General features: G+C 50.5%; 5 protein-coding genes across 5 annotated transcripts; 2 read left to right on the forward strand and 3 right to left on the reverse strand.

Moving 5' to 3' along the window:
- Positions 1-5,656: 5,656 nt before the first annotated feature.
- On the reverse strand, positions 5,657-6,389 carry SODALDRAFT_360630 (hypothetical protein; the record flags this gene model as incomplete). The annotated part of the gene is made up of 3 exons (XM_028614292.1): positions 5,657-5,705; positions 5,982-6,113; positions 6,205-6,389. The coding sequence occupies 3 exons, from the start codon at positions 6,387-6,389 to the stop codon at positions 5,657-5,659; spliced, it is 366 nt and encodes a 121-aa protein (XP_028466080.1).
- Positions 6,390-7,492: 1,103 nt separating this feature from the next.
- SODALDRAFT_379471 (Fe-S cluster assembly protein Dre2) lies at positions 7,493-9,076 on the forward strand. Its single transcript, XM_028615048.1, has 2 exons — positions 7,493-8,369; positions 8,529-9,076. The coding sequence occupies exons 1-2, from the start codon at positions 7,718-7,720 to the stop codon at positions 8,834-8,836; spliced, it is 960 nt and encodes a 319-aa protein (XP_028466081.1). The 5' UTR covers positions 7,493-7,717; the 3' UTR covers positions 8,837-9,076.
- Positions 9,077-9,807: 731 nt separating this feature from the next.
- SODALDRAFT_351367 (hypothetical protein) lies at positions 9,808-12,886 on the reverse strand (the record flags this gene model as incomplete). Its single annotated transcript, XM_028613533.1, has 2 exons — positions 9,808-12,380; positions 12,448-12,886. The coding sequence occupies 2 exons, from the start codon at positions 12,884-12,886 to the stop codon at positions 9,808-9,810; spliced, it is 3,012 nt and encodes a 1,003-aa protein (XP_028466082.1).
- Positions 12,887-13,444: 558 nt separating this feature from the next.
- SODALDRAFT_379473 (hypothetical protein) lies at positions 13,445-14,329 on the forward strand. The gene is made up of 2 exons (XM_028615049.1): positions 13,445-13,740; positions 13,873-14,329. Exons 1-2 carry the CDS (start codon positions 13,482-13,484, stop codon positions 14,040-14,042), a joined length of 429 nt encoding a protein of 142 aa, XP_028466083.1. The 5' UTR covers positions 13,445-13,481; the 3' UTR covers positions 14,043-14,329.
- Positions 14,330-15,450: 1,121 nt separating this feature from the next.
- Positions 15,451-18,772, reverse strand: SODALDRAFT_279042 (rho guanine nucleotide exchange factor scd1; the record flags this gene model as incomplete). The annotated part of the gene is made up of 5 exons (XM_028608148.1): positions 15,451-16,943; positions 17,027-17,213; positions 17,277-17,519; positions 17,576-18,118; positions 18,191-18,772. 5 exons carry the CDS (start codon positions 18,770-18,772, stop codon positions 15,451-15,453), a joined length of 3,048 nt encoding a protein of 1,015 aa, XP_028466084.1.
- Positions 18,773-20,401: the final 1,629 nt, after the last annotated feature.

A 20,401-nucleotide genomic window follows, 5' to 3' on the forward strand; every position in this document is an offset into this window, starting at 1 on the left:
TAACACTAAAATCCTTACTCGACGGTAGGGTCTATCACGACCACCTAAAGGCTATACTAAGGTATTAAAAAGAGCTTTATAATTACCCTATACGCGATTAGTTTAAAGAAGCAGCGTAGAAGGAGGTTAATAAGCTAATTAAGAAATGCACGTGGAGGGAAATTAATAGGGTAGCGGCGAAGTCTAAGCCTTTTCTACTTAAATAAGTATTCACCTATAAGTTCGACTAAGGCGGGTATCTTAAGAGATATAAGGTAAGGCTATATATCCGAGGGGATCTCTAGGAAAGCTTAACGATTAAGGGAACCTACGCAGTAACGCTCGCTACAAGGTCTTTTCGTATTATTATAGCTTTAGCCGCTTAATTCAACCTAAAGATTAAGTAACTAGATATCGTTAACGCCTTCGTTAACGCTAAGGGGAATAGAATAGGAACGCCTATTATATATACGCTTCTAGATAGGTTTAAGTAGCTAGATAAGTGCTTAGAGCTAGATAAAGCACTCTACGGCTTACAAGATTCACCTCGATTATAGTTCTAGACCTTCGTAGCGACGTTATCGGATTTAGGGATAAAGGCTAGTAAAGAAGAGCTATACCTGTTTTATATAGTAGCTTAAGACACGTTTATTATCTTCTTTATAGACGATATCCTTATCTTATTTTCTAAGAACACGGCTATAAACGCCCTTAGGATTATTAACGGTATTAGAAAGAGGTTCGAAGTATTAGAAAAAGGTAACACAGAATAGTTCCTAGGGATTAAGATCACGCGAGATCGCCCCCGGCGTAAGGTTCTACTTAGTCACGACTTATATATCGAGAAGATTATAGCTAGATTCAATTTAGATACTACTAATATATACCTAGCGATACTAGTTCCCGTTATAGAATACCGGAAAAGAGAAGATAAGGCCACGGCTTAAGAGGTTAAATTGTACCAGGAAAAGATCGGATTATGATTATATATAGTAGTTATAATACGTCCTAATATAGCCTTTACGGTATCTATGCTTTCCCGCTTTCTTAGAAACCCCTCCCTAAAGTATTATAAGGTAGCGGACTATGCTATCTATTACTTATATATAACTAAAGACCTCTTAATTTAGTACGGATTAAGCACTGGTTTAAAGGCTATAGTAATCGCGAGTAACGCCTCTTTTACTAACGATATCGATATACGACGATCTTCCTAAGGCTATCTTATTAGCCTATTTAGAGGTCTAATAGTATAGAAAGTATTAAGGTAAGTAACCGTTACTACGTCTATAACTAAAGCAGAGCTACTCGCTCTAGAGTAAGTCGCGAAGGAAATAATAGGATTAAAGCGCCTATTTATAGAGATACGCTTTAACCCTGAATCCCCTTAGGATATTAATTACGATAACACTTAAATAATTAGGCTTCTAGTAGACGACGGCTATAGGATTAAAACCCGGCTTAGATATATAGATATTTAATGCTTATAGATTTAATAGGAGCACGGTAAAAGGACCTTTAGGGTGGTTTATTTAGCTATAAGCCTTATACCGGTAGACGGATTAACGAAGGCACTCCCACGATAAAAGTTCGAGATCTTCTGCGTATATCTTAATATAACGAGTGCACGGAGGGGGTAGACCGGAGAAGTTAATATTAAAAATTAGGCGCCGGAGGCATACCGCGCGCCGGCGGTATAGTAGGATTAGGGTAAAAGTAAAACTAGTATCTCTTTATAGTATTAACCTAACGCCTAAGCTATAAGCTAACTTCTATATCCTAAAAGTAAAAATCGGAAAACTATTAGCCGGCGAATATAGAAGCTATTACTATACTTTATTAGGAGTGACCGGAGCAATAACTTTAACGCCACTCGAACCGCTATTCTTAACTACTAGAGTAATAATTTCCCCCTAAGGGACGGCGGAGACTATAGCCGGCGTAATATTCTGCTATTACTGCTATTATTAGAGCTAGTCGCCGACGCGATAAGCTATTACCTCCTCTACTAAACTTTCGAAATAAGCCGAGAAACTAGGCTTAGTTAAGCCCTCCTCGCCAGGGCCCGCTATATATTTAAGCTCCTTTTTATTAAAGAACTGCTTAGTATTATCGTCTTTTAAATATTTAATCGTTTACTTAATATATTGCTTTAATTTTATAAAAACCTACGCCAGAATTATTAGCCGGAGCCTTACGATCGAGGAATAAGACTTAAAACTTACCTTACGATTATCTTTATTAGAAAGAGGCCTTATCTTACGGACCGTGACGGTATCAACTAATATTTTAACTAAGGGGATTATACTATAATAACTAAGGATTAGTTATTAGTAAGAGTACCCCGGGGTATAAACTCCTTATCTCGATTTAACCCGGAGCTTTCGTCCTTAATCGTAACTCTTAGTAACTAGGGGGTAGGAACTTATATTTATAAATAGGTATAATTACTATTATAGTATTTACGGTAACGATTAGAGCGCCTATCTATAGTAACGTATAAGTTAAAGAAGCTTTATTTACCCGAATAAATACCCTTTACATATTATATATAGGGCGGATTAAACGGCACCGGTATAAAGTTAGGGTTAGGCGCCTTAGTAGACTTTTTATTCGGTTTCTTAGGAGTCTGCTTTTTAGTTAGTACCCGGAGCCTTACGACCGTAAATAATAGTATAAAGCTAAAAAGACCGGAGCACTTATATTAGGTTTTTTACCGGGCGTAGTCTTTATAATACTAGAGGGCTTAGTTAAAATAGCGGAACCAGCGGCCTTAGCACTAGCGGCGCGGGTTAAGGGAGCCTAAAATAACCACTATCAGCACCTATATTAAGAACCAGAGCTCCGGTAACTTACTATAGCGCGTTTAAGTGACGAAAAACGGCTATTTAAGGAGGATAAGAAGAGAAAAGTCCGAGAGATTAGGCGAGGCACGAAAAAATAACAGAAAATCGTTAAAAAGAGGCTATGGTTATAGGAGGGAAAAGAAGGCTCCGAAAAGCCTAAAAACCCTTTTATTTATATCCGGCACCTCCCCTATCTACTAATTACTTTAAATAGTATTTTTCTTTATTATGTATTACTATTATTATTACTCTTTCTTATTTTATAGCTCCCTTACCTGCCTTTTAACTCGACTTTAAAGAATCCGTAACTACTCTTTAAAGCTATTTAAGAATTAACTATAAAGCGCCGGCGAGGTTAGGCTAAGTAATTACTAAGCTAATCAGGGTATAGTAATTAGGGGGTGTATCGTACTAAAAATATATAAGCCTGTTTTCTGTGTTTCTATTAGCTGGACTAGCCCTATATTCCTCGCGTGGAAAAGAGGTAGATATATTTAGAACACCTATACCTTCCTGTTCTTCTTTCCTTTATAAAAAGAAGATAATCATACATCTATTAAATCTCTGCTCCGGCCGGATCACACGCCCGTTAATCCAATAATAATTACCGGTCCCTTTCTCCCGTGAACGAATTCTATTTTTTGCTTCCTATCCTTATAACCACGAGTGCCTGATGTGACGAGTTATGTTTCGTAAGTACTTTACACAAGGTAGGCTCTATATAAACCACGGAGGGCTGAGTGGCTTTGTCCGTATTCGTAGTTTGTAAAGGGGACGGGGATACACCTCCGAGTGGCAAGACCGAATAACAGGTGAAGGATTGGTTTGTTGGACACAATTGGTTGATGACTTGGAAGTCACAAATCTTGGCTACCTTACCCCCTAAACAGACGTCTGGGATAACTGAGATGTGAGCGAAGATCGACTGCAATTTGCATAAAACTCGGGGACGGAACTTCCTCGACGCGGAATGACAGATATAATATAGCGTGGCGATCGAACCCCCTAGCTGCCGAAGGCAGCATCCAAGAATACGAAGTACGAATACCTACAGTGCTGGTAAATGTGGTAGTTATGAAGGACAGGGTAGAAATTACAGTGTCGCACCAGCAGGCCTAGAAACACTTTCAGTTCCAATGCAGAAACTCGCTCTCTGCTTCTCTAGCCCCACATCCCGACGACCGGTCCGGGCGCTCGGGACATTCGGGTGTAGGTACGACAGTCGTAACAACGTCGACGGTGGAAAAGGAAGGCTGTGCTCTTCCTCCTCGCCTCGGAGTGTCGTTTGATTGTGCGATGACAAAGACGGACGAGATTCGGGAGGGAACCAACGCTGTTCGAACCAAATCACCTCCTCCCTCTTCTTCTTCTTTCTCTCCTCGCTAGAAACAGAACTAATTACGTTCCTGAACCGGCCATTCCGTCCCCAAGGGCGTTCCTTTGTGGAGTTGAAGTTGCTGGATGACCTTGCTCGAACAGGGTGCGATGCGAGGTCCGGATACACGATTATCTGAGCGATTATAGACAAGCTGAATTAAGTTAGTAAGGGATCTATTTCCGTGCCAATTCAAGTCGTGTTGGCAAGTCCTTAACATGATACTAGGAGGTCGCATCGAACAAAACCGTCTATGTACGGGAATCCCCGGGTGGCTCTTTCACAAGCCCAGTAGGGCGTGGCACATACGGGGGCTGGCCGTACTATGTAGTCTACCTGCGCAGTACTTCGGCGATCGCTGTCGACCGTCGAGCAATACCTAGGTAGGTAATTACCAGCCGGCGTGGAAGTCGGGAGGACACTCGGCTTCACGATCGGTGATCGACTCGGTGAGTCCAACCATGATCGATAGCTTGCAAGCTAGTAGGCTAGCGTACTTGTCTTCCATCTCCCGATAGACGTTGCCGGCCATGGGAATAAGATTGTAGAATAATTAGCTCATGTTTCTCTATCGACGCCCTGACTAACGTCCTCAGTTCACGAGTCAATTCCCCATGGTCCAGGAGCTACTACTTCGTATCCGTATACAAAGACAACGACACAATTGTGTGGTGTCACCTCATCCAAGTACGTTGTACAATGTACGGACTGTCGGACATGAATCGAAGCTTGCTCATGTTTGGAACATCCTGGGCTATCCGCTACGTTATCCCAAGATGCCATGTGTTCTCGCAGCCTAATTTCTCTGGTGCCTCTCGGAGCGGGGGCTTTACTGGAACCCGACCGGAGCCCTCGCTCCGAGACGGCCAGCGTTGCCCATTTTTGGTCTGTGGCCCGGAGCTGTCAAACGAGTTTGCGACTAGCCGAGTGGCACTTCTTGAACAAAACCCATTAATGCCCTTTGCTCCAGGCATGTGACTGCGGCATGGACTTCCTACGAAGTAGGATTCAAAACATGATCTTGAGCTTTGACGATCCGTAGCGATCAGCTAGAGCCTAGCCCTACCGCTTCTTCGCCAGCATGACCCTGTTACGTCTTTAGTAGCGCCCCTGGGTCCTTATCGGGGTCGGGGTCGACACCGTAGGTAACTAAAGGGAGTGCTCGACTTCCATGAACTCCAGTACGCTAATTCGGCTTGTCCACTTTGTTGACCGAAGGTTCAAAATGCACCCCCTTTTAGTTTTTCTCCCTTTCACCCGTGGCCAAGTGGAATCGGGCGCCTAATATCATACCAGGAGGAGATCGGAGGATATCTAGATGTCCAGATTCAGATGCCGGCGGCCGTTTCCCTGGACTAATCCGTCCTGTGACGCTTTCCTGTCTACCCTGACACCTGGAGTAGAAAGACCCTATATGGGAGACAATGGAATCCCGTGAGAGCCACAGACAACGCTCCTAGCCTAAATATGCCAGGGCCAGCGCCACGAACACGTCCTTTGGTCGCCTGTTGATGTGTGATTTCTCACCGCCTAAACGTACTCCATAGCCTCTTATGTCCGTAGCTCTGTGGAGGTATGTATCGGAGAGGCGCATGTCCACCTACCTATAGTTCAAGGCGACTCTCAAGCAACGGCCGTGTTAACTTCTATGCGTCCACATATCCTATCACTCCAGACGCGATAAGCCTTGTTCCCCAACTTTCCGAGGTGCCCGAAACAGTACAGCGTATATACCCGGGCTGTTAGTAAATCGTGTCTGCGGGGGCAAATAAATGCCTTACGGAGCCCGGTCCTGGTTCGAAGGAGGTAAGCGCCAGCGCTTGGGCTGCCCTACATGCCAGCCCATATGGTCGGCGTCTAGTCCGTGAGGTTGAATCGCCGAAGTGATCGGGACCAAGCGCTCGCGGTGGAGACTCGGGGTGGGCCACAGTGAATCTAGATCGGAGGTCGGGGATCCTCCCCAGCTTAGGGCTCGACTCCTAGCTGGCTAAAGGAGGCCAATACCATGTGTCATAGTGAATGTGATCGGTCACAGACAAGATCCCGGGTAAAATAGCATTGTGTTTGAGCAGAGGAACTTCAGATGCTTCCCCCGTTTTACCAAGAGATGCAGCAGACAAGGAAGACAGATATGGGCTAACAAGTGCCAAGTATTTTAGAATCTGGACGTGTTGTGCTTTGTAGCCCATAGGGGGCCCAGAATCAAGCTACCTATCGATACGACATCTGGTCTAAACTATTGACATGGCGTTTTATGCGGCATGCAGTAGTTAGGTATCGTGATAATATGCACCGGGCTAGTAGGGGAATAAGAGTTCTCAATCTCCATATCTTTGGGCGTGGCCTGTTCTCGCCCTCGTCACGCTAATCCCATGTTAACATAGCTTCGTAGGGCACCAAGGTAGTTAGGTTAGATATACCGGTACGAGCAGGTAGGTATTGTCGTCTTTGGCAAGTAGACTGAGTCCCTTGCTCGGGGCTCACTATAACCCCCTGGACCGTTCCTCATCTGTATACTCCCGGGATGCCTCTAAGCTTAGACGCATGACTAAGAGAAAATAGCGAGGCCTATCACTATCGACATTCAGCGCTGGTAAAACTTGCGCTAGTAGCACTGTTTCACCGTTTCACTCTTCTGTGGCTTGCTCCCAAGTATATGCTAACTCGCCGCACTGATTAAAAGCAGTTCTTTAAATGGCTTGGTCTTGCAACGCTTTACATTCAGTTGAGCCTAACAATACCATAAACGGCGCAACATCTAACACTAATATTAACCATATAGCCTTAATACGTTATATACAGAAGCTTGCGGACCAAGCCTGTAGCAACGTGATGACTTGTGTTGGTCCAGTCAGCCATGATGTTTGTTTTTCTTAGCGCAGGTAGTGAAAACACGTCTGCTTGTATAACTACGAGTTCACTGATTAATAACTAGCGTTATGCATAGCAAGATCAAAATACTTGCTAGAATTTTTGCGAGGAGACGCATCAAGTCTCTAATGCACGTGATATAGAACCCTAAAAACGATCGAGGACCAAAGTGTAATTAGCGGTCGTACTCTGTAGATCCGGATTAGCAATTTGTGAAGAGTTCATGCTAAGCACATGCGTAGAGACTTTATATGTAAGGTAGGTAATCATCAGGGTAATAATAGGGTGCCTTGGATTGGTCAGCGGGGGGGCAATTCCTCTTCCTCTTCCTTTTCACTTTGTACTTTGTATTACTCAGCCCTATGTATCTGCTTATCTCCGCGGGGCAATTTTTCTCAACTCATCTTTATCTTCCCCTCCATCAGCAGCGCATTTTCCTCCGATTACGGTCCCTCGAATCCCACCTCTACCTTATACTCAGAACAGTCACATCAAGTCCCATCAAGTCACATCGAATTTATTACAACACTCGCCAACAGAACGTCAAAATATCTTTATTTCCACGAACGCGAACACAAAACCAAGTCACCTCATTGTCCAGCTGTCGTGTTCTTGCACTGAAGCAACGGCCGGGCCAACCAGCACCATGCCGCCCTCGTTCGTCACCATCGACACGACCGTGGACTTGGACATGGCGCCCTCCGCGGAGGCTACGCAGTCCAGGTCCATCGGGAACACGAAGACGAAGCGCACTCTCCTACTAGCCCCTCCCTCCATCTCCGCCCAAGAAGAGAAGCTCCGCGACCTTTTCAACGTCTTCGACCGCTCCGTCACCGATCTCCAGATGCTCGACCGTCTCGCCGCCGGCTACGTTCCCCTACCAGCAGACGCCTATGATTCAGTCCTCATCCTGACCGACAGTGACGGCACTCGCCGCTCCGAAGCCCTGAACCTACTCACACGTACCGTATTCGCCACCCTCGTGCCGGCCATGAAGGTCGGAGCCACATTCAAGGCGCAGGATGGTGCCCTCAGTGCGGCCGAGGCACGCGAGGCGTTGCTCTCTGGTCTGGTGGAGAAGGATGGCGGCTTTGAGAAGGCCAACGATGAAGAGGAGGCAGTCGCCGTACCGTTGCGGTTTGGAAACAAGAAGAACACGGAGGGGGGAAACAGCGTGGTCAAGCCAATCTCCGTGGGCGCACCCGTCACGCTTGACCTCGACGACGATGACGACGACGATGAATTGATCGACGAGAACGCCCTGCTAGCAGATGAAGATATTTCCAACCTTGACATTCGTACGTTTTCCAGTCACATTATCACTAACTTCATTCCTCCCCGCCATTTCTTTTTTCTTTTTTTTTTCTTTTTTTTTTTTGTCCTTCCTTTTCTTTTCTTTTCTCTCCATCTCTCACTATATGTGACGTGCGCTTGCTAACAATTTATCTCTGCAACAGCAAAACAATGCCGCCCCAAACCCGGCCGGAGACCACGCGCCTGCAAAGACTGCACGTGTGGTCTTGCTGCCCGTCTCCAAGAGGAAGATGCCGCGAAGCGTGCCGAAGCCGACAAGCAGCTCAACGTGCTGAAGCTCGAGTCCGACGACCTCAACGAAGTCGACTTCACCATCCAGGGCAAGGCGGGGTCGTGCAATAGCTGCTCTCTGGGCGATGCCTTCCGTTGCGATGGTTGTCCGTACCGTGGCCTCCCTGCTTTCAAGCCGGGTGAGGAAGTGCGTCTCCTGAATGATGTTGCTCAGGTTTGAGGAGGCACAGAACGGTCCACGTCCGAGAGAAGGAGAAAAAACATACAGTCGCCCTAGTTTGATGGTTTGACTAGGAACCGGGAAGTCCCTCTCCATGGAGGGAGGGATAAGATAATTCCACTTGCCGCGACTGGTTCGAACGGGCGAATCCATAGAGGGGAAGCATGCTAGCAAACACAGCATGGCCTTCGTCACCCAAGACATCGTGTCCATTCATGGATATGGCGCCAACGATTCGCCGTGAGTATAAGAAGCTAATGCACATATGCCTCCAAGTCAAGTAGGCCGGGGAGATGAAAGAGTTATGAGTCGACGAGGAAATGGAACTTCGGGAGGGAAACTGGAATTGACTCTTGGGTATGAAGAACCATCAGATGTGTAGACGCTGTCCCAGTTTGCAGCTTCAAGTATAACATAACGTCCTCTTTCAGTATTCACTTGGCCAACTCCGTCCTTGCTCTCTTGTGACGAGTTCCCAGACCAGCTTCATCCCGGATGGACAGTTTGATCATGTCGTCTTCTCAAGAGGGAAAGTAAAGGCAGCGAAATGAGGATCAATTCCTCAGATCAATCTATTGTCTTTATGCAGTCTGTGTCTTGCCAAACGCCATGCATCGCCGATCATGCTTGCTAATGCCTCAAACCACACACCCAAACCAAACGTAACCAGCTCAAACAAAATCAAATCCGCAATAGAATGCCGGGGTATATGAGCAAAGAATAAGACGAAAGCTCAAACGGCAAGACGAAAGGCATAGAAACACTGCACGCTCGCTTCGCGAGGCAGGAAAAAAAAAAGACAAAGACTTATAAGAATGCAATAAGTTCCGCCCTCAACGACCATCGAAACGCGCGGGTATCTTTCCATGCCGAGTTTTCCGGTCCTGCAAGAAAAGCTTTAAAAATTCTCCAAATTCTCCTTTATGCAAGAATGTTCCTCTGTTCCTCCAACGAAGACCCAAGTCGTTCGTTCACTTAGGAGCCGTACGCATGCTGCGTCGTCGTGGCGTCCCGCTGGCCGTCAGGCCCATCCTCAAATTGGACTGTTGCGCAGCCGCCCTCCTCGTCCGAACAGGTCTCTTCTCCTCCGCAGCAACCTCGCTCTGCGCCGGCGCCGCCACCTTCCTGGCGCGGAGAGGCCTCTGCGTCTTCGCAGCCTCGTTCGCCGACGTCGCAGCAACGCGACTCACGTCCTTATTATCGTCCTCGACACCCCCGACAGCAGCAACGCGAGACGCCGTCCGCCGCGTTCGAGAGACAGGAGCAGGGAGTTTAGACCGAGGGGTGCCATTCTTACGAGGCAGTACCCCGGACCTCTTCTTCGTAGGCGTGGCGGCGGCGACGACGGGTTCGGAAACGGCGGTAGCTTCATCACACCCCCCCTGCTCCGCCGCACCACCTGCCGCAGCATCTTGTTGCTCTTGTTGCTCTTGTTGCTGTTGCTGCTGTTGCTGCTGCTGCTGCTGCTGCTCGTCGTCGGAGCCGCTCGCGCTCGCCGGCCTCTCGAAATACTCGGCCAGCACATCGGGCCAGCGGACGCTCTTAGCGCCCGCCCGGGGGACCCGCGCCGCCTTCGCGTCGACTACCGCCTTGCGCTCTTTCCACTGGTAGCCCAGCGGGTCTTCGGCGTGCTTGGCGAGGATTTCGGACGGGAAGAGGGCGTTGCCCTTGTTGGTGCGGGTGTTAGCGCGCGTCAACGAGGCGAGGTCCTTCTCCGTGTTGCGCACGAGACGGGGGTTGCGCGGCGCGGGCTCGGCGAGGGGCTTTCGCGCCCGGAGATTCCGCCTGCGCTTGGGTGAGGGTTGCGACGCGTCCTGTCCGGCGGCGTCTTTGGGTTCTGATCCTGGGCCGTCGTCGTCGTCCAATTTCCGCTTGAGAAGTGTGGTCTTGACCGGGCGTGGGCTGTTGCGGTCTAGCTGGCCGAGAGGTGTACGCGCGCGAGGGCCAGATGGAGAGTCGCTCTTCAGGGCCGGTGACTGAATTTCACACGACTGCGACTCCAGGGTGAAGTTGGGTGTTTCCATCCACATCTGCCGGGGTCGGCTTCGTTGAGCCATCTCGGGTGTTCTGGGTCCCTGAGGAGCTGTGGTCGAATGCACAGCGGTAGACGGAGAAGCAGAAGCAGAAGCGGCAGCGGCAGCAGCAGGGGTGGACTTGATGGTGATGGGAGTTCCCGAAGGGACAGGACTCGAAACGACCGGAGCATCGGGCGCTGCTTTAGCCTTTCCTGCCTGGTGCTTGGTGACAAACTGACGGAGCAAGTCACGCGGGTCATCGTCAGTGACATTTTCCGCTACTGTCATTTCTTCCTTCACCGCCGCGTGGTTCTCTTCCTGGAGCAGCACCCTGTCCGGTTCATCCTGTTCTTCGCTCTCTTCTTGCTGTGGTTCAGTCTGAACTTCACACTCCTGCCACGGCTCGTGGGGCAAGAACGGGTCGGCGCATTCCTCCGGCAACTTAACCCGGATGATGAAGCGGCCGTTCTCCTGCGATAGGATGACCCGACTGTCTGGCACCTGTCGGATAGGCTCAACCAGGTTAGCCAGTGCTTGAACTGTGGCCGCAACTGCGGTGTTCTGTTCTTCCTCTTCTTCCTCTTCCTCTTCTTGTTCCTGTTCCTTTTCGCATTCCTTTCTCTGTTCTTGCTGCGGCTCTGGTTCGGTGACAAGAGCAGAAGAATCGACGTCGGCGTGCGATCGGGATACGGTAACGGCAGAAGGAGTACAGGCCAGCGGAGACCAGCAGCCATAGACAGCCGTGTCGTCGCCTGCAGACCCTACACTGGGAGAAGGAGACGAAGGCTGAGGGGTCGCGGCGAAGTTCGGTTGCGTGGTGGAGAGTTCGGCTGGTAGGTAAGCGGTGTTGCGATTTGGCAGTAAAGCCGACGCAAAGATGTCTGGATGTTCGTTAAGATCCACGTCGAGAATCTGCTGTGCAGAAGTGGTCTTTGCTGGGGGGGTGCAGGGTTGTTCCGAGCCCTGCAAGTACGTGGTGTCGGAGATGAAGGAGGGCACCTGGAATACGCGGACTGGATCCGCTTCCTGAACTGGAGATTTCTCTTCCGAGGGAACCTCCACACCAGATGCCGAATGATTCGTGGCGATAGGAGATGACGGGGCTACAGGAGTCTGTTCCATCTCCTGCGTCGTCAAATCCGCCACCTCGTCCTGACTTTCAGGGTCAAGCCGCCATCTTACGGCGTCGAGCCTCGCCTGTCTACTGGCCTCCGAAATATGGGTGGCTGTCGATGGCACCTCGGTCGGCAACACGACGCTGGTGTTCTCTGTCTCAGCGATGGGGTCGAGAGGGAGAAGATCCCTCCGTTCGAGAAGATCGTGAGCCTTATACGCGGACATTCGGTCACCCGGGAAAGTCAGCAGGTAAGCCACATCAGGGTGAACCTGGCGCGAACGGATCCATCCGCGGCGCGTCCCGTCGGCTTTGCGCTTTGTTGTGGTTGCCCCAACCATTCGTTGCCACGTCTTACTGGCATCGGTCGCCAAGGGATCGTATTGTATGGCTCGTAGGTGGTTACGGACATCGGCTAGAGTGGGAAGCACAGTTAGGCCGTGAAAATTCATTCGACTTCATGAAAAATACGAATAGCATACCTTTGGCCCAGTTGAGGGTAAACAAGCCCTCTTCCACGGCGAGTTCGAAGTGAGGATCGAACTCGGCCGAGTCCTCGCACCGGGAGCCGGTCTCTTCGGTGAAATGCCGTCTCTTGCGGGGCGACGCCGCCACCACGAACTTCGCCTTTTGCCGATAGGCCTTGAAGGCAGCCATGCGACTGGCCGTGTTGTGGGCGGCGAAGCATTGCGCCGACATGGTCTTCTGCATGCGTGCGCGGGCAGCGATTCCACGCACTTTCCTCGTTTTCTTCGCGAACCTCTCACGCCTGGTGTTTTGGAGGGTTCGTTGCGCGTTGGCGGTAAAGGAAAAATCGAACGCGGACACGTCGTGTGCTGAGGGGTCAAATGGCCCGATGAAAGGGGATGTTTTGACAGGGACAGGAATGTCGAAACCCTGTTCAGTACTTGTTTCCGTCATTGCGGTGTATGTAGTGTTTGTGTTGCGTAGTTCGTCTTCTTCTCTAGTTATCATTTTCCTTGTCTGGGGCACAAGGAAGGGTAGTAGTCGCGCTCAGGTCGTTGAAGTCGAGGCGTAGATGTAGGAAGTGATCGATATAGAACACTTATTTCGCCGTGGCAATGGAGGAAAGAAAAAAAGTAAAGAAGTAGTACGAGAGCGAAATAGAAAGTCCAGGACTTGAAATTATGTCCTGAATCGTAAAGAGCAAGAGCAGGTAAATCTAGAGCAAGAGCAAGAAAGATCGCGGTCAACGGTCCCGGGAACATCTTTGTTTACATTCGGCGAGGCGGCCAATCGGGTGCTTCCGATGGCTAACTATACCAATTCAGGGTCTTCTTCTCGACCTTGTGGTGGGATGCGCGTTGCTGGGTAGGTACGTACCCTTTTGTGCCGTACCTCCCCAAGTACCTTATCCAATAGGAAAATATAATAGACCGAAGCCACGTGACTTCGAATCCTCAGAACTAAACTTTCGAGGTCGAGCGTTGCAGCTTTTACCCGTACGTAGTGCTCCATAATCATTCTACTTATCGAGGACGAATCTTCCGAACGGATGGTACGGAGTCAGTTCTCGGCCCCTCTTCGCGGAAACCACTTCACTTTCGAACCTGCTAGCAGATTAATACACCCTTCTCGTCGCGTCTCGATATTCCAGACAAACACCCGCGTTGCGACCTACCTCGTCGCATCCCGTTCCTCCGCCATGCCAGCCGCAAAGCCCATCCGCCTCCCACCGGTCAAGTCCTTACGAGTCCGCAATGCGAGGAAGAAGGTCGAAAACCCCTGCATAAACGTCATGAATTCTGTATTAGGTACGAAAAGAAAGAAGAAGAAGGAAAAAAAAAGGAAGAAGACGAAGAAATCCCCGGTTCTTCTCATTTGCTGCTTCAAGGGGGCCCGTCCGAAGAGTTGTTCTGACTAACGGCTTGAAATCTGGCTCGCAGCATGCTGGGCTTCCGCAGGATACAATACCGCCGGGTGCGCCGCCCTCGAGAACGCTTTGCGCACCTGCATGGACGCCCCTCTGCCAGCGAAGGCCCCGACCTCGTCTATCAATTACCATCTCAACCGCATGTACGACCGTGTCATCCCCAACGCGACCAGGAGGAAGTAGGGCGATTTTCTCTATGCGGAGGGGTTGTCTGCATCCCCGGATATATGTGCGGTGCACTCCGGGATTCCCGATATGGTAACCGAATGTCGATTGCGTGGACAAATCCGGCTGTCCCATGCATCAACGTGGCATATCAGTGGGTTCGGTAACGCGAAGGCATGTTGAACAAAAAAGAAAAAGAAATTGAAAAAATGCCCATCAGCCATGCCCAAGTGGCCGCATATCTGGCGCCGCGACGCTGCAACCGCGAGGATTTTGTACGAATTTTTTTTTTTTTTGGCGGCGGCTGATTCATCCAGAAGAGAAGGCAGCTCGGAACTGTATATCAACCAATTACGGAGATGCGGCGTTTATATGGTCACCGAAAGGATGCATGTCTATGCATTTTGTACTCTCATGTCATAACAATCAATCCCATTATCGTAAAACAGTCACAAATGAGACGCATCGGCAAACATGCTTGCCCCTTGGTACGGGGAAAATGTTGGAGTCCATCCATGGTTCTTGTCACGCAACAAAGGCAAATATATGCCATCCAGGGTTAGCATGTATTCAACCGTATGAGTCTCAACTCCCCGTCCAGACCAGCTGGGGCCACAGGAAGGGCAACAGCCCGCATGTTTGAGAGTAAATTTGCAGCGTATACGAGCCCAAAGGTATCTGTATCGGCATGATCCCATCTCCTAGCATAGAGTAGACACGGCCATGGACTAGCAGTAGACCTATAGGCAATGGCTAGAGGCGTTGCACGGAAAACACATCCCCTCCGCCTCCAGTTAATATCAACTGTCGTAAAGTCGAACTTGGTCAGTACGCACTCCGTAGGTCAGGTAGTCATTTCTACAAGAAACCGATAAAAGGAAATGGTCAAGAATCTAAAGGGACCAACAAGAGCGGAAGTGGGAAACATGAGAGAGCAGAAACATAGAATATTTCCAAGAAGGCAATTGTAATGATCCTCGCCGTCCCAAAGCCTAATACCAGACGAATGTCTGTTCAAAGCCCAAAAATACGGGGAATGTCCCCAATCCCGTTTCATCCCGTCTAGATCGCAAAATCCCCGAATGCTCTGATGACACGAGACCCGCGGCTGGTATACTGTGACTGCCTTCGCCTTTCCCATGGTGGATGGATAAAGCAGTTCTGCAAATGCCGGAAGCATCAAGTTTAAAAGCCTACTCCGAACTCCAAGAATGCTCGGGAAGGGGGGGGGGAGAAGAAAAAAAGGGCAGAAAGTACGAGAAAAAGGAAAGACAATCACAAATGGGTGGGTATATGGTTGAGAAGAGCCCACCGAGGGCATCAACGCTTGATCTGCAACACCGGCCTGCGTTGGTAGGCGTTGGTAGGGCCGACCTTCCATTCACCAACATGTCGTAACGCACCAAGATGCAGCGGCTCGTCTCGCTCAGGACGCAGGGCTGGTGTCCCCAACACAGAAGAGCTCAATCTCGCCGACACCCCCAGGATACATGTTCCCAGCACCTTCTCGCCATTCCAGGAACGCAATTTGGATATCGTCATCGCTTTCAATCGTCACGAAATCACCATCTTCGTCTCGATACCGCAGTTTCAGCATGCCCTTACTAATGCTGCTGTTCGTGAACCGGGCGAGTTTGGCGTCGATGCGATCTATCAAAGACTGATACGTAATGTTGAACGCGACAACAAGCGTGACGTAGTTCCCGCTGTCCACGCAATTGACCTTGACCTTGAGCTGCGTGGGGAGAGGTAGGTCCGGACTCGCGAGCGGATTCGTCTGTGTGCCAGTGCCCAAGGGAGGCGAAATCCTTCTACTCGCTGTCGCGTCAATGCTCAGATGCCTTTCCGAGTGACCCTGGTTCGGTGTCGGTTGTCGCTGGTAGATGGGCTGACTGGGGAACTGTGCCATCGTGCCCCCGTAACTGCCCGTCGACTGATGACCATATTGGCGTTCCCGCTGCGTACTCGGGCTCTGGGTGTTAGACCGGACCGGAAGCTCGTTCAACCTCGGCGATCCGGTCTGAGATCGAGGGATGCTGCTGTCATGTGCTGCGTGTAGATGTGCCGGTATGCCCGGCACCGGCATGTTCGGGATACTTGGGTTTCGTCGGGAGCCGGGAGGGACGTTGGGGCCGTTGATGTCCGGAGTGCTGTACGACCGGCTCCGCTGTTGCTGCGCAGCACTCTGGCTGTTTGACGCCATGGCCGGCAATGATGGTCCTCTAGCGTTCCTGCCGCTTATACCGTACTGGTTGGGCGAGGTCCCATCTCGGGATGATGAGCGAGGCATTGCCGGCGCCGTGTACCTGTTGTGGTCTTCTCCCCAGCCCGGTTGCGGGGTACCCGTCTTAGGGAACGGGTAGGCAGAAGGAGGTGCCATGCTGCTGGCGGTACTAGTGCGTGACGAAGCTGGAGACTCTGCAATGGGGGAGAAATACGAATCCCCGCCCCGGGGAAGTGGTGAGGTCTGGCCGGGGCCCTGCGTCTGAAGGCTCAGAGGAGCGGGGGGTGGCATCGGAAAACGCGGTGGCGCCGCGCGAACCATGCTGGCAAGGGAGTGGGTGCTGTCACTAGTTGCTGAACGCTGGCGCAGGCTGTTGCTGGAAGCGTTGCGCGGGATCCTACCACTCGGCGGCGGGGGGAACTGCGCCGGGGCCGAAGTCGGGCCTAGTTCGTCGTCGTCGTCGTCGTCGTCGTCCTGCTGGTTAAGGTAGGGGTTCTGGAGTTCAGATCCGTGTTCTCTTGTCCATGCGAACTCGGGAGTCGAGGTATCTGGGCTGTTTGCCTTCGGGTCGTTCACTTTGCGCTGTACCTCGAGCCCTTGGGCCCACTTCTTCAGTACTTCCTCGTTGTTGAATTTGATCATGAAGTTCTCGATTCCGGGATCGCCCTTCCACCATATCTGGACACTATGTGAACCTGAGGAGCGTCAGAGCATGGCCAAAAAAAAAAAAAAAAAAAAAAAAAGGAAAGAAAGAAACCAAGGGGAGCCGGGGTCATACCAGGCTTGGAAAGGGTGACAATATCCGTCACGTTCGTCATGAAGATTCTACCCTTGAGCTGCAGCCGCGCGTTCTTGTTTTTGATCTTGGGGCCAGTCGACCTCGTCTTGTCCTTCTTATCCTTGCTCTTGTTCTGCGACACTTCCTTACAGCACAGCAGAATGCACTCGAACAGGTAGATCTCATACTTGGTACGTTTGTTAGCGCTGAAGTTCGCTCTCCGGCCTCGACTTTTGCTGCGTAAACTCACGTCTTTTTCTTGTTCGGACTTGCCAGTGACCACTGTGTAGACGCCATGGAGCAAGAGCTTGCCGAATTGTTCGACTTTGTGGTTCTTCCAGTCATCTACCCGATTGCGAAGATCCTCGAGGGCTTCGTCCAACACATCACGGTTTATCTCTTCGTTGGCCTTGGTCAAAATGCGCTCGGCGACCTCAATGCCGGCTGAGAGGTCGGCTTTCTCGTCCTCGTCATCGCTCTGCTTTAGTAGATCCTAGACGGTGTTAACGTAAGTGTATCTCCGTGCCCGTTATCAGAGTCTTTGCCTACCTTGAGAAGGAGGGGGTATTTGACAAGGCGCTGCATGGGCTTAAGAAGAAAGCTGTCAAGGGTGTTGAAGTCCACAGCTACAGGATGTCCCGATAATCGGATCTGATCGAATACCTGGTTCGCAACTTGTCCAGCCTTTCGCTGATTGGCGATGAACGGTCTATAGATATCGAACGCATCTTCGTACGCGACAAAAGGAGAGCCCCATTGTTGTGACGTCTGCGGCATCGAGTTGGTTGTTTCGACGCGAATAAGGAACCGGCGCTGGAAGTCGAGAATAGCGTTGATGTTGAGAAATATTTGGTGGATAGTATCGCCGGGCACGATGCTTTTTGTTTCGAGGCTGCTCTTGAGATCGTGAAGGTTCTCTAAATCTTGCACGTATTTGCGTTCCGTGTCCACCAACTCCCTGACAATGTAGTCACGCGTGCTCAGCTTTGAGCCAGGCTCGACCGTGAGTTCATCTTCGGGATACGGCTGCCGTTGCAATAACAGCCCACGCTGTTCAGCAATATCGAGAACGTGGTTTACCACTTGGGTCACCTGCACCTAGTATTAGAAAAGGGACCACGAAGAACGCGGACAGGATGCGAAGGGTGGTCCAGAGATAAATACCTTGACGAAACCGGTGGTGTCGTTACCCAGGACATCGCTGATGACGAAGCATTCCGCAGCAGGGACACCCAAGTCCTTCAAGCAGGCCTCTATGAACTTGAAAAGGGCGATCTTGGACCGTTTACTCTCCGAGGCATTTAGATTGCCAATCTGGGGAGGTTCGGCTGGTTGTAGGGCATTGTAGATGGTAAGAAGAGGATAGCCTTTCCGGAAAAGGCCCCATAAAGACTCGACGGGATCGTGAGGGTCGAGCTGTCGAAGATGCTCGTCGAATCCGGGGACTAGGGCCAGACGAGCCTTCAAGGACATGCATAGGTGATAGAGAGACCGGGAGGCATCGGCCTTTTGGTTGATAATGTTGGAGGTGGCCACGACCGTGCCAGGAGCGGAGCTAGGTGCATATGTTGTCGCGGTAGAGAGTGAGGCTAACGATGCCGATGAGCTGTTGTAGGCTGTCGAGCCAGAGAGTTGGCTCCCACGCGGTGCACTGCTCATGGTGGTTGGCGCAGCTCCGAAACCGTGGGAGGACTGATGAACCAAGGTCGGTGCAGTGTTCGTTCTCAGGAGAGGGGCATGGGCCATAGCGTGTTCGTCCACTTTCTAGCCCATTCGTTGGACTCCGTGGTCGCCTGTTCGTCAAGCGCGGGTAAGAATCGGGATAGGCTCGGTTCAGAGAAAGACGAGGGAAGGATATGAGTGTATCCAACGGGCGGTCACGATGTAAGCGAATGGGGAGTAGAAAGGCGCTCGGCAGTTGTCGGAGATACCAATGAATCGACGAGACGTCGTTCTTCTTCGGACGCTCTATTGAGAAGTGACGGTGGTCGGATGGGACGACAGTGGATAGTGATCGGATGGCCGGGAATGTCGAGTAGAGTCGTCCACCGCTGCACGCAGGATTGGGGCGAAGTGGACAGACCGGGGGTACTCCCGTGGATGGCGGAGAGCAGAAACTGAAGACAATGAAAAGAATGAATTTGACGTCACAGATCAGTCCCAAGACGAGGACCGGGCCGACCAGAAAAATGTCAAAGCAACGTCGATTGTCCGGGGACTGTCGTTGCGTTGGTATTTTCGCGAAGAATGGAAAAAGTCGACCAGTCGACGGGAGAAAGAAGGGGGGGGGGGTGTGTGAGGAGGGAAGTTTTGGTCAAGTCGGGCGCTGGTCGGTATGTGCAACAGGCGGGTCTAGGGGGTTGGATAGGTGCCTCCACTGGGCTTGCTAGGAGTTTTGACCCAGCGAAGCACTGTCGTCCGGACGGAGGTCAGGATCCGAATCCACGGCTGGAAGTCGTGGTTACTCCTGGAGAGGTGTTTCAAGAAACAAGGCCTGCCGCTGCTCTGACCAAAGTGGCTTTATTCCTCGGTGTGCAGCTGCAGGCTGCAAGGCCAGAAGAGCATGTACGAAGTAGGGTAAGGTGAGTAAGGTAGGTAGGTAGGCTTGTGCTGGTAGACGGTAGGCAGGTACGTTGTACGTGGCGGGAACGGTCTCGTTCGAGGCCAAAGGAGGGAGGGGGCGGAGATACTTGGGTTGGCGTCTAAGGTAGGCTTAGGAGTCGTTAAAGGGGGGGAGGTGAGGGGGAATGGGGCCGGAGAACCCAATGGCCCATAATTGATCTGTGCGCTCATGGCCTGGTGGGCTTTGTTCTTAAGCTCTTGTCCCTTTGAGTATAAAGGTTAAGGGTTTAGACCTGTCCTACTAGGGACGGATATGTGTATGATATGGTAATCTGTACTGTATTTGTGCCGAGGGAATAGCCATAAAACCTTAAGTAATAAGGCGTTCGAAATTAGCGGGTAGTAACGCTAGGGTGGATAGGCTTAGCCTAATAATATACTATGTATGCTATTGGATAGTGCGCTCCCCCTAGTGGAACCGTCTGGATATTTACACAGTGCCGCAATTACGCCACAGGATCGATCCTTGGGCCATCCAAAACACTATGATTACATTGTACTCGTACTTGGTACTACAATAGTATATAAGCGAGAAGTGCGAAGTAATTACGACTAGATATCTTCCTAGAATTCCTATCTTAGATAGAGATAATCAGGTATTAGGGGAGAGTTGATAATCTGATAAGGAACGCCGAATACGTTAGAGGCCTTTATATGTACGTAAGGTATATACTGCCGCGGGGTCAATAGTACCTTGATATCTGGTGGTATCTGGTGGCATGATATGTTCGAGAACTTGGATGGAAGGGAGAA

Source organism: Sodiomyces alkalinus (assembly GCF_003711515.1).
Source record: "Sodiomyces alkalinus F11 unplaced genomic scaffold SODALscaffold_6, whole genome shotgun sequence".
In the NCBI taxonomy this organism is placed as follows: Eukaryota; Fungi; Ascomycota; class Sordariomycetes; order Glomerellales; family Plectosphaerellaceae; genus Sodiomyces; species Sodiomyces alkalinus.

Coding starts and splice junctions, on each gene's coding strand:
- SODALDRAFT_379471 (XM_028615048.1), top strand. CDS start 7,718: ATGCCGCCCTCGTTCGTCACCATCGACACGACCGTGGACTTGGACATG. Junction 8,370..8,528: donor TATTTCCAACCTTGACATTC/GTACGTTTTCCA, acceptor TCTCTGCAACAG/CAAAACAATGCCGCCCCAAA.
- SODALDRAFT_379473 (XM_028615049.1), top strand. CDS start 13,482: ATGGTACGGAGTCAGTTCTCGGCCCCTCTTCGCGGAAACCACTTCACT. Junction 13,741..13,872: donor CGTCATGAATTCTGTATTAG/GTACGAAAAGAA, acceptor TCTGGCTCGCAG/CATGCTGGGCTTCCGCAGGA.